The following is an 11,954-nucleotide window of genomic DNA, read 5'->3' as shown; positions in this document are numbered from 1 at the left end:
GATCCAATTTCCCCCACTTTCAGCAAGGTTCCCAAAGCCCATGAAAGCCAGCAGGTGAACAAACACCCCCCAGTCCCCAGGAAAGGTCCGGGTTGTACAGGCTCGTTAAATTAAGCTGAAAGTTTTGCTTTTTAACCCACAGCACGCCCCGTACACACAACTCCACTCGCACAGCTCAGCTGGCACATCTTTGCCACCTTTATTGCACTCAGAATGCAAAACCAGAGGTTTGGTTTGGTACCAGAAGCGGGTGCCCTGCTGAGAGTCCAGAGGGGGAAAGGGAAAGAAAACTCTCCTGTAGTTTCAACAGACTCCAAAAGAGAAGGAATCCACAAGCACCGCAGATGTGGATACCACAGATGATGTGACTTCTGTCCTTCAGGCACTGCAGATGAGGCGAAGCTGTTGTTACACACACAAGGAGGAACAGGGTACACCAGAAACAGCGTAGCACAAGCAGAAAATCCCTGTTGTAAGGCCAAGCCATGCTTAGGGACAAAACCCTGCAGGGGCAGGATTTGGAAAAAATAAGGCCGGGGAAGACGATGGTGGTAGGTAGGACGCAGGGAAAGCAGCTTTCTACTTGTCTTGCCATGCCCTCACCTTGGAGAGGCTGACGGTCCAGCAGCAGTCCTAGCCCTCTGCCACTTGTGACCCTCCAGCTAGTAACAAACAGTAATCCTCCTCAAACGCCAAGGGAACGTGCAGCGCTTGTGTTCCTATGACCGCATGTTATGAAGCACAGTTAGCTCCACCAAAGAGTAAACATCAGTTATGAATCATGGTCTTTCTCGTCTCTTGTTTCTCGCCTCCCTTCCTCCCGTCTGGAAAATCCACCACCTGTTTACAAGGCAAATTCTCCGCATAAAAGTGAGTTCCCCGAGAGTTTCCCTAGGAAAAACACACACGGTAAAGGCAGGTGGAAATGTCAATAGCTAAAAGAAAAATCTACAACAGATAAAATGAAAGTTTTAACATCTTTGGATACAAAATGCTTTTGTAGGTAACAAAGCTATCCTGGCAAAAATAACGACAATTTGACTGGTATAACAATACTTAGGAGCCCAGCACGTTAAGAGTTTGTTTTAATTGTGTTACAGTGGGAAATGCAAACATTTTCAGCCACATATCAGAGGCCATGAGCTGAAGGTCAGTCTCTCTCTGCTGCTCAAGATGAGCTGAGTTGCAGGCCTGTCCATTTATCCTGGCCACGGATGAGGTTCGGCTTCGCAGGGCCCTTTACACCTACAGGAGCAGCTCAGCTGGATACAGGACAACTCCCTTCACAGCTCCCCAGGCTCGAAGCAACAACAGTCCTCGTATCACCTCTGGCTCAGGAAGACAAAAGAGCAATTCATTAACATCAAACATCTGATTCGCAGCATACAACTGCAAATTCCTACTACCTTTTCAAACTTGCAGGACCCACCCAGCCTTCAAATCAACATACAGCTGGGCGAGACAGAGGTGACACATCTACCTGAACCACCTTGCGATGCCCGCTGCCTTCAACTCATCCCACCCATGAGGTGACTTGCGCTTTCTCCCAGTTAAGCTCTGATTTGCCATTCTTTCCGCTAATGTAAAAGTGAGTGTTTTGGGGAAAAATAATTCCAGGAAGCAACATTGCTAACAACAGGCTAAGGCTGGCATAAAATGGATTTTATCAAAGTCATTTTTCACTTTAACGATAGTGCTATGAATTCAAGGCTCATCCACGCTCTTCCTACCTAGGAAATACCACTCAGACTTCCCTCTACAGCGGTTACTCACACCTGCTGCTGGCACTCAGAGCAGCACTTAATACGCTGCTTCACCTGCCAGACACTATGTCCCACCATAAAGAGCAAGAGCTGCTTTGTATTACTTTTTATTTCCACCAGGCTCATTACAGGAACCAAAAGAACTTGTTCACCAGCTTTAAAGCCTGCTCTCCTACATCAGCAGTACTTAAAGCAGAGCTCCTTTCTTTTTATTCTCCAAATGCTCTTGACAAATGGTAGCAGAGCATATGAAGAAATACTAGCTCAGATCTTGGCAGTTCAGTCAAAAAAAGCATTTATACTTTTGTGCTTTTAAAGAATGCATAGAATTTTTTCAAAAGCGATGTTCCTTTCTTTCCAACAAATACATTTTTGTCTCTGCCCTGGCTGATGAGGTGTCTCCTGTTATCTATTGTGTGTGCAAGCGCACATGTGCTTTCTTCAAGCTTAGTGTTTTCAGACTCGGGTCCAAAAACCTGAGTGAAGCTGAAATACTGCAAGCCATAAATTGAGGGCCAAGTCCCACAGTCCTTACACCTCAGTCCAAATTCACAGTCCTATAGTGGAAAGCATCACAGGATTCAAGCTGTTATGTTCTACGGTACTCGGTGACCTTACTGAAGAGGAATTTAAGATGAAAAAATCCTACCCTGGAAAAAGCTCGATTTATGAAGAGTGAAGTAGGCAGGGTTCCTAACGATCACTGCTACTTGGAAGCTTGTTCCCAGGACTCCTGATCCCTTGGCTATACTAATTTCGTTTGGAGATGAACAACCATCAAGTTCCTGGCTTGGATTAAAGCTCTGGAGTAGCCCAAAACCTCCAGAGTTTGGCAAAGGAGATGAGATTCCAGATGTCCATGTAACAACACTCAAGAGAAGTCTCACGCCTGCTCGCGTCACATTTTACTACCTCATTAGGCTTCACCAGATCGGATGATTCGGCTCCGTGGTCTCTCGAGTCCACTGGTATTATTATGAAGGCCTCAACAGTTAGCAAATGAGCTAATCTCAAACTTAAGCATAAAGCAAGTACGAATGCAGTGATCCTATTCTCCCTTCATGTATTAATCGCTTCTGAGACATCCCAGTGCAACACAAGCAGTTCCAGTTAGATTAAAACTGATCACTGCATTTGTGCATGGGAAAGAAAAGAGGAACGTCGTGTTTGATACACTTTCCTTTGGAAAGGGTTCTGGGATTCTGTTCCCTTACTTTATTTAAATTTAAATAGAAAAAAACATTCCTGAGTTGAGAACTGTTAAGCTTTCCCTGACAGCAAGGTAAAATAAAGTTCCTCCAAGCACAGCCAAGTAACAAGTTGCCACAAAAAAAAATAAAATAATCTAAGCACATCAAGAGATCTCAAAGCAAATCTGACACTGCTGTGTGAAGAAAAGATTCTCACCTTCATCTAACTCCAAAATTATACAAACAAGTCTCTACTTTTTGTTAAGTTCAAACAGCTCTTCTCGCACACAGGTTGATGCAGAATTACCGAATAATTGTTCGCCCCAGAACCGAAGAAACAGGAAGTTCATGTGTGCTTAGAGATCTCCGCAGAAACAGATTTTAAGACAACAATGGGTGCTTGGAAATTCACTTAAGGTAATTTGGTCTTCATCAGTTTTATTTGCTTTTCTCACCAGAGCACTTAGAACACATTCAGTCATATGTTTAGAGCTGCCATGGCCTTCACCAAGGTGACATGGTTGTTTGAGTCCGTCTCTCTCCCGCTGCTATCTGCACAGTTACTTTTGTTGGCCAAGACCTTTTGTCGGTGCCTTTCTTCCTGCCGCTTCTTCTTCTCTAGCCGCTGCTGTTCCTTCTTTTGTTTTTTAGACACCTGAAAGGGAAGGACAAAAGCACAAAGTTGAAAACATACATTTTCTGCTCAGTTGAGGAAAAATAATACACTGGAAAAGAGACAAGCAGATATCAAAGCAGATGCCAGAGAATGTTCATTCCAAACGACTTATCAGGACTTTATTTTGTGTCATTTTGGGAAGAGTGCCACATGTCACTAACAAATGTTTGTATCGGAGAAGTCACAGCTGTAGCAGCAACAAAATCCAGTAAGCGGAAGCTCTTCTTAATTCAAAGGAGAAGATAGCTGCTGATTAAGCATTCCCCTAATCGTTAAAGAACGTGTAAGTCTCTGCCAAACCACCCTTCAAATACCTTTGTGTTTCTGCTAGCTCGATTCTCTTCAGCCTGTCCTTTGTTGTTTTCTATTTCATCTTGATGCAAGCTCTGATTTCCAAAGGTTCTTGAACCAGTTCCGTTTTCTTCCTGTGGGGTTCTGCTACACGGTTTCTGATCTTTGCTCTGGGGATCGCACTGCTCCTCAGTACCTACCAACAACACAGGTTTTCCTCAGGCATACTCTACCTAGAAGCTGTCTCAGTGTCAGCCAATTCTTTCTTCCAGAATTTCTGGAACGGCGGGTATTTTTGGAAGCTGGATTGAATCCGCGCTCACTAACAACCTTCCTGAGCACAGAAAGGCTGAGGCGGCAGCACAGCCAACAGCAAGCTTCAACTGCTCCTGTCCCCATCGAACTGCTGTTTACAGTGAACATTAACATCAGACAGCATTATTCTGAAGCACCAGGTGATAAACTCTTACTTACTGATTCTTCCCACTTCATTCACTTGAAAAACTGCAAATATTGCAGATTCTATATTGTAGTCTTCCACTTCCAGAATCCGGCTTACTAAATCAATGTCCTGTCCACAAGAGGAGAAAGAATCGTGAAGAGAGTTCAAATCACTGACATACATTCATTTAACAACCATCTGCACCACTGAGAGGGGGCTGCTCTCTGCTTTTATGACCTTTCCATTAGCCTGTATTCCATTTCTGACAAAGGTGAGGGAGAAAATCTTAACATTCTGAAGATATAAGGAAAAAGGAATATGCTGTTTAACTCTTGGCTCTTTTCTGTTCCATGCATCTGCACAGCGCAAGCAGCAGTCTGCAAGAACCACACAGGCTATCCAGCAACAGCAGCCAAGATTCAGAGAGTATCGAATCATTTGGGATGTCTAACTACAGACACCCTTAAAGGATTTAAAATTTTACAGAATTTGTTTCAAAGTAAGTTTTCTGAGAGACCGCAAGACAAACCTTCAAAAATTATTAGGTACCCACAGGAAGTATGTGTTTCATCTGCATTTAAGGGTTGGGTCTCGGATAAAAAAGCATCCTGATTTGTGGCTGTGTACTGAAATTGTCTAAGATGAATACTACTTAGAATTTTTCCCAAAGCTACTTTCATGTATCAAAAAGCTTTGAACATTAAGCATAAAAAGGCTACTCAACACTTACTGAGCATCCAGTTGCATTGCACACTTTTCGTACAGCATCTTCCATTTCAACTTCAATCTCATCTTCAGAGTCACCCTTCTGTGGCTTCACTTTCTCCGCATTTGAATCATTTTTGCAAAGCATCTGCAAGAAAAGCAAAGCCCAGAACATCACACAAGCACATGCAGCAATTTCATCATATGCAGTAAAAAAAAAAAAAAAAAAAAAATCTGTCATGATAATAAATTTACTTATTACGGCACACTTTTCTCAGAAAATATCCCGTGTCAAAGCATCCTGGAAATTGTGTCACTTTCACCATCATTGATGCAGTTTCCCATGACTTGTACACTACTGAGCAAACTCTCACTACAATATCACACATATCAGTAAACAACCACTGGCTTTTGAAGCAAATTATTGATTTTTTTTACAATGCCACACGTTATACAGTTGTGTGCAGAGAACTTCAAGGACAGCACAGCTTACTCCTTAACACAGAAGAGTGAGATACGAAGAGTACTGTTGTATCCAGCTGTTGCATTTCCATCTTTTTCCTCCCTTCCCTTTGTTTTTGCATTCAAGGCACATGACTATGTAATTTAGATGGGGTTGCTTCAAGACATCTACAGCCCGTATCACAGAATCAAGATTCAGGATTGATTTTCAGCCCCATAACTCAAAACACTTCCAGAAAGCAGGCAGTGCTAGTTACAATGACCTTAGGGGCTTTTCTATCCCTAGCATGCCACAGGGACCAAACTCTTTTCTCAATCTCAATGCAAATGAGAAAGGAAATCAACTGGTAACATTCATCTGTTATTTATCACCCACAGCTGACTCAGGTCATTCTCTCATAACCAACCTCCATCTGAAGATACGCTGGAGCTTCAGAATCGTCATTGATTCTCCTAACACTGTCGTAGTGCTCTCCATAACGATACGCAATATGAAGTTCCCTCACATTGTTTTTGTCCGTGCCCCGAATCTAAGCGAAACAAATAAATTGCAAATGAGGATTTGGAATCAAATTCAGCATCGTATTTTTCAAAGTATTATTTTTTTGAAGCAACGATAAACACTGTGATCGGAAGCAAAGTACGTAGCTACTGAAGCATCTTTAAACAGGAAGAGCTGACCTAATAGTCCAGATGTGCCTACAGTAACAACAGAGCTCCCGCCTCAAGGATCATGTTTGAAACCCAGATACGCAATACTGGATCGGTTACATCGTAATAAACAAAACACAGTATGAAAATATTTCAGTGGAAAGCTCAAAACTATTTTCTAAATTTTCCACAGGAGCTAATAGTTTTCTGATCATCTTCTGAGACACAATTTCAGTGGCAGCTCCCATTCAGCATGCAATGCCTTCTTCCCCCCAAACACGAGGGAAAAAAAGAATCTGTTAAAGTTATGACCACAGTGGAAACAGTCACAAGAGTAAATTCTGTTCTGCAGTTGGGACAGGATGCTGTTTTAACAGTTAGCATTCAAAGTGGATATGTTTTGTTTTTAAAAGAAAGACTAATAGAAATAAAGCCAAACCATGAAAATGTATTAACTCCATTCAGGAGCACTGTTAACAACTAAACGTTCCTTTGCTTGGTCAGCACCAAGTAGAGCAGTTTCCGTAGAAAGCTCCCACTCTGAGTATTATCTGTACTGATGCAAGAATAATTCCTACCCTGATCATCAGTGTCTCAAACCATTAGCTAAAAGCTACACAGCATTCCAACTCTTGCAAGGAATGCAGAAAATTACACTGCATTTGCAGATCTCCTTTGCTTACCTGTCATGTCAGAGTTCAAAGATCTGACAGCTTTCCTGGAGAAGACGTCAGTAAGCAAACGACAAGAAATGCTTGCTTTAGGGCTCCAGAATTTCCCAATCCTTTTACGTCTTTGAATCAGGTTATCCCAACTTACAGAACCAAGTCACCTTTCAACCACATTTGCAGTTTGTGTTGCACTGATGACTTCAAATTTCACAACAGATATTCTCCATTCATCTACTTTGCACTTGTTCACCCTTAAGTTCCAACTCAACACTTGGTTATACTTAACTCCTGCCTTTTATCCTATTAAGTTATTCAACATGTTGGAACCCAGTAAGATTTATTTTCAACATTTCTCCACTGCCAAAGCCTAAATAGGTATTTAACAAATCCCAAAGCTCTTGAAAGATTATTCTGAAAATTAGACAATTTGGCTCTCAGTAGGGAAGCCTCTTTTTGCGTGCTCTTTCCACAATACATTGGAACTGTAAGTTAAAAGATAGCTGCAGATAAAAAAATCGCAAAACCGCTGAAAAAAGGTAAGTGGGTATTCAAAATGCCAATAAAATAACTTACACATTCAAGCTAACCTGAAGCTCTACATTTACAGTCACTATCAAAAATGGTAAAGCCCTAAAAAATCCCTGCAGAGATGCCTACTTCCAAAGAGCTTTTGATTAGGCTAGAGCTTGAGAAACAGCTGGAGGCCCCGACTCACTTCTGCTCACATTTTTCCAGCTTAGCTGCAGTATATACAAATGAGTCTCTTAAAATTAAAGGAAAACTCACCATCTGCTTTAGAGATGGGACCAAAGGAGATATTCCCACCATCTGCTTTAAGCATCTTGCTGATCTGCCTCTCTGGAAATGTTCTCTCTGGCATCTAATCTAAAATTTTGCTGGGGCTCCAAAGCAGAGAGAGGGAGTGAAAAAGTATGTAGATGTATAGAAAATTAAAAAAAAAAGGTGTCCTGGGTTAGTCAAGTCTAGCAACTTGCTAACATTGTCACCATGTTGCGACTCCCACATTATTTGACGCCCTGATGTATCCTCTGTGCGGGTCAGAGACTCCTTACGTTAAACTATTAACAGCTCTCTTTACTTAAGCCATTCTCGAGGGCCTAAGACAGCCTTTAACTAACAAGACTACACTCAGGCAAAACAGAACCTCATCACAAACTGTATTTACAGCCCTGGAAAGGTCAATGAATAGGGAGAAAGAGTTTAAGGTTTTCGAGAGGATATACAAAATATCGATAAGAGTTACGCACACTGCGGTCAGCATCCGGTTCAGAACAGTAAGAGAACATGAACAGCACCCCCATGAACTCTCCTGCAGGGTCGTTACCTCTGTGTGCTCTCGCAGGTCAAGCAGTTGAGTATTCCCACTCATTTGTGTAATTGTCAGGTAAACTTTTTTTTTAAAATATGTAGGTTAGCTGTCTTACAGCCCACGGCTGCCATATAAATAAGAGTTTAAACTTGCTTGTGTTCAGAAATCCACCTGACACCGTTTCAAATGTATTTAAGACACCACTGACAGCTTTCATCTGGTCTTTTTATCTTTATTGCCCTGTTTAATGTATATACTTCATTGGTTCTGTCTGTAAATTGGGGCCAGAAAGAATCCTGGCTTGGATACAGGTTCTCACTTGCTCAATGAACAGGCAGAGATTGAGTGTGGACCCATTCCAGTGCGGACTTGCCACAGAAAAGCAACAAAGAAGAGAGCAGGAGAGACCTGACGGATTACTTGTTCCAGTGCCCCGCTGTCAGAGGAAACCATATTCAGTCCTTTCCAGAAGGTGATTTAACATCGCCTTAAGGTTTTACAGCTTCTTCCCTCTTCTGCCCAGTCCAGGACCTCATTACTCCAACTGTTAGTAACCTTCTCATTCCAAATCCCGCACAAAATTGACGGAGCTTCATTCCAGCACGCTGCAGGGACTGCCCTGCTCTACCATATTCTCAAACCTTAATCGTACAGGCTTCCTTATATCCTGGCTTAAATTCCTATCAGAAAAGTCACCTCATATGTAGTCTAATCTTCAGGAGAGAGGAATGTATCAATGAAACTAGTAGCATAAAACAAATTGAAGCATGCTTTTCTGTATCCATATACTTATCTTTTCATGCATTCATTGTTTTCTTTCTTTCCCTCTCCTCCTAGCTGAAATCTGGAGTGTTTTCCTTCAAGGCTGAAAAAGCAAGCACAGCTCTATGCCGTGCCCAGCTAACTACAGATACTGACTGCTCTCTTTTAATAGATTAGGAAGTTTCAACACTACTTGCATTCATCAGCTAAAAATCAGGCCAAAATATAGAACTTTTGTTTCTCACCTGCCATAGCGGAGCATTAAGCTGATGAATAACCACATTCATTTGATTGTTCCTTGCAAAGGCCACAATAGCATCGTTGCCAGCAAAGGTACCAGGCTTTGCCAAATTGGTAACTAAAGGAAAAAACATTCAGAGGGGTTGGACACCTAGTTTCTGACACTTCCAAAAGCACTGGAGGGATAGTGAGTAACAAAATTTCAACACAAGCCCAAGATATTCTGGAAAGGAAATCACAACTGTGAAATAGTGACTGTTGAGGCAAGAATTTGGCAGCAAGTTAACGTGTCTTAAATGACCACAGAAACCTCCAAAAAACACAGTAACCCCTTAGATTATGCAAGGCTGTCAGCTCTGTGTTAGCTTGGAAGGAAGAGTGCCATGTACTAAATAACTAAACCATTTTCATGCATCACCTGCATGGTACTTGGCACATCCTCAAAGCTGTTAGAACAAAGGCCATATTGGTCTCTGCTTTGGATCTTCCCCCCGTTTACAACGAAATACCCAGTGCCAAGGAGAAAAAGAAACCCACTCAACACCCACCAGTTTTCAAGGTGAGCTATGCAACTTTTGCAAGTTCCTTTTGGAAACACCAATTTTTTGCTTGTTGCCTTTTTTTGCCTCTCTTTCCAAGTTTCTCCTAAACAATTTCGAAGAAAAATTTAATACAAGTTTAATAGCTCATCTTTCTACAGAAACATAACAGAGAGAAATGTAAACTCACTGTTTCTGAAAATTACAGAGGAGCCCAGACACAGTTTTGGGAGGAGGAACTGATTAGTATGAAGGTGCTCTAATGAGATGTAATCACATTACACAATAACCCTTCCATTAGTGTCCTGTGGAGACCATACCGTGTTTCTCAAAGGGCACATCATCCTCCACAAAAGGCTCAAAATCCTCTCGCTGCTTTATTATGTAATCCACCGTTTCCTGGCGATGTCTGAGGTGGTTCCTCGAGTGCCCCTCAAGCTGGTCACCCAGGGCCCGAAACAAACAATTGCTACCAAAAGAGAAACTGCAAGTTAGTGTGTCTGAAAGGCAGCTAACAGATATACCATTAAACCAACGACTAGCATAGCAGCAGAAAGAATAGGGTGTTAATGGGAAAGGAAAAGAGCCGCGCTCTTTCTACCCAGTAAATTCAACAAGGATATGAATGTGAAGTAGTACCTATTCCTTGTGCTTTGAACGGCTGCTGAAATAAGAAATGCTTGTAGGAACATGAGGTTTTGAGTGAATGGGTCACCCACTCCACCAGAGTAAGTCAAGGGTGCTAACAGCACTGGGCCAAACTGTCTTAAACTGACACTGAGACAAATGACATAATGCAGCAAAGGACAACCCAATGATCTACCAAGCAGTTTCTCAGCAGACATGTCTAATTCCCGTTTCTCCCAATACTTACGGGCCTTCCTACCACTCAGCAGGCCAGTGGAGCCCTGTTTCCCTGACTAGCAGAGCCCTCAGCTCCAGGGGACACAGGCCCCACACAACTACGCAGCGGAGCCCCCTGATCCCTGTGGGGTACAGGGGGGAAGCCCTCATCCCTGCAGAGCACTGGCCCTGCTCAACCCCGAGGGGAAAGCCTTCACCCCCACGGACACCGGCTCCCCACCACACCCGGGGAAGAGAAAGCCCTCAGCCCCTGGAGAAGGAGGCCCCCGTGGAAGCACCGTCCCCGGGGGTGCTGGGGACACCCGGCGCGGTGCTCACCCATCCCCGGGCACCTCCCGCAGCTTGAGGCCGAGCGCCCGCAGCTGCCCGGCGAGGCCCCCGCCGCCGGATGCAGGGCCGGGAGCCGTTCCTGCGGTGGGCTGCCGGCTCCGCCGCCCCTTCCTGGCTCCGGCGGGCGGCCGGGCCTTGGCCGCCTGTTTGCGGGACATCCCCGCCGGGCGCCCACCGGCACCTCTCACGTGACCGCGCTACCATCGAGAGCGGCGCCAGAGCGGCCCGAGCGGCGCCGCTCTGCCCCCCCGCCCGCCGCGCCTCTCGCTGGTGGCGCCGCGCACCCGCGAGGTGGCAGCAGGAGAACGGGGCTGAAACTGCCACAATTCATTAAATGTCGCAGGTGGGACACGCCGAACCTTCGCCTCCTGTTCCCCTGAGCACAGGGGAAAGTCTGAACCCCAGAAGGGAGCTGGAGAAGGCGGCACAGTGACAAAACGACAACCGGTGGCATATTTTTTTAAGTTCCTCTTGTCCAGAGTGACAATGTCCCGAACCAGAGAGGAGCTCAGGGCACCGTCACCTGCATCAGATCGTGTGTTTCGGGTATTATTGTGCTCAAAGCCCTATGACAAGGGAGGATCTCACTCTGATGCTCCTTTATATCCATTTCCTGTCATAAATGATTCCATAAGCATCATTCCATAGAGACACATTTTCTTATGCAAACACACTAAAAGCAGGAACACAGGATGAGTACACAAACTGCAAATGATTAATGAAACCGTAATTAGCCCAAGTAGCATTAACGGGCAATATGCAATTCGATTAAGTACAACCTGCATGCAGGCCAGCCAACATCGCTCGTGACGCCAACAACAAAACCGAGTAAAAATCAGGGCAGGTCCTTCGGCACCCAGCAAAAAATGTCATCAAAGAGCCATTTTTAACCCAAAACGAGCGATAAAAGCTGGGCAGGGAGCCCCCGCTTGACTGAAACACGGTGGAAAGGCACACAAACCTCACTGCCAGCCGCTGCGAGAAGACAGAGCAGGCAGACATCTCCCCTGGTTTTAAACTGAAATATTTGAGTTTTGA

General features: G+C 44.1%; 1 protein-coding gene across 3 annotated transcripts; it reads right to left on the bottom strand.

Annotated features, from left to right (window-relative positions):
* Nucleotides 1-175: 175 nt before the first annotated feature.
* Nucleotides 176-11,121, bottom strand: OTUD3 (OTU deubiquitinase 3). Of its 3 annotated transcripts, none has more exons than XR_012583938.1 (9): nucleotides 10,905-11,112; nucleotides 10,043-10,191; nucleotides 9,189-9,301; nucleotides 5,937-6,059; nucleotides 5,093-5,215; nucleotides 4,395-4,491; nucleotides 3,944-4,116; nucleotides 3,171-3,608; nucleotides 176-1,328 (listed from the first exon to the last, which is right to left on the bottom strand). XR_012583938.1 is itself a non-coding variant. In XM_074560333.1 (9 exons), exons 1-8 carry the CDS (start codon nucleotides 11,072-11,074, stop codon nucleotides 3,432-3,434), a joined length of 1,125 nt encoding a protein of 374 aa, XP_074416434.1. In that variant the 5' UTR covers nucleotides 11,075-11,109; the 3' UTR covers nucleotides 176-1,328; nucleotides 3,409-3,431. The 3 variants fall into 3 exon arrangements, 2 of the variants coding, with proteins under 2 accessions (XP_074416434.1, XP_074416433.1); XM_074560333.1 differs by having other exon boundaries at nucleotides 3,409-3,608; nucleotides 10,905-11,109; XM_074560332.1 differs by lacking the exon at nucleotides 176-1,328 and having other exon boundaries at nucleotides 2,964-3,608; nucleotides 10,905-11,121.
* Between the last annotated feature and the right edge of the window lie 833 nt (nucleotides 11,122-11,954).

This window comes from Larus michahellis, chromosome 16 (genome assembly GCF_964199755.1).
Source record: "Larus michahellis chromosome 16, bLarMic1.1, whole genome shotgun sequence".
Taxonomy (NCBI): domain Eukaryota; kingdom Metazoa; phylum Chordata; class Aves; order Charadriiformes; family Laridae; genus Larus; species Larus michahellis.
The sequence above is the reverse complement of the archived record's forward strand: the minus strand, read 5'-3'. Positions and strand labels throughout refer to the sequence as shown.

Coding starts and splice junctions, on each gene's coding strand:
- OTUD3 (XM_074560332.1), bottom strand. CDS start 11,074: ATGTCCCGCAAACAGGCGGCCAAGGCCCGGCCGCCCGCCGGAGCCAGG. Junction 10,192..10,904: donor CGGGAGGTGCCCGGGGATGG/GTGAGCACCGCG, acceptor CTCTTTTGGTAG/CAATTGTTTGTTTCGGGCCC. Junction 9,302..10,042: donor TGTGCCCTTTGAGAAACACG/GTATGGTCTCCA, acceptor TTTTTCCTTTAG/TTACCAATTTGGCAAAGCCT.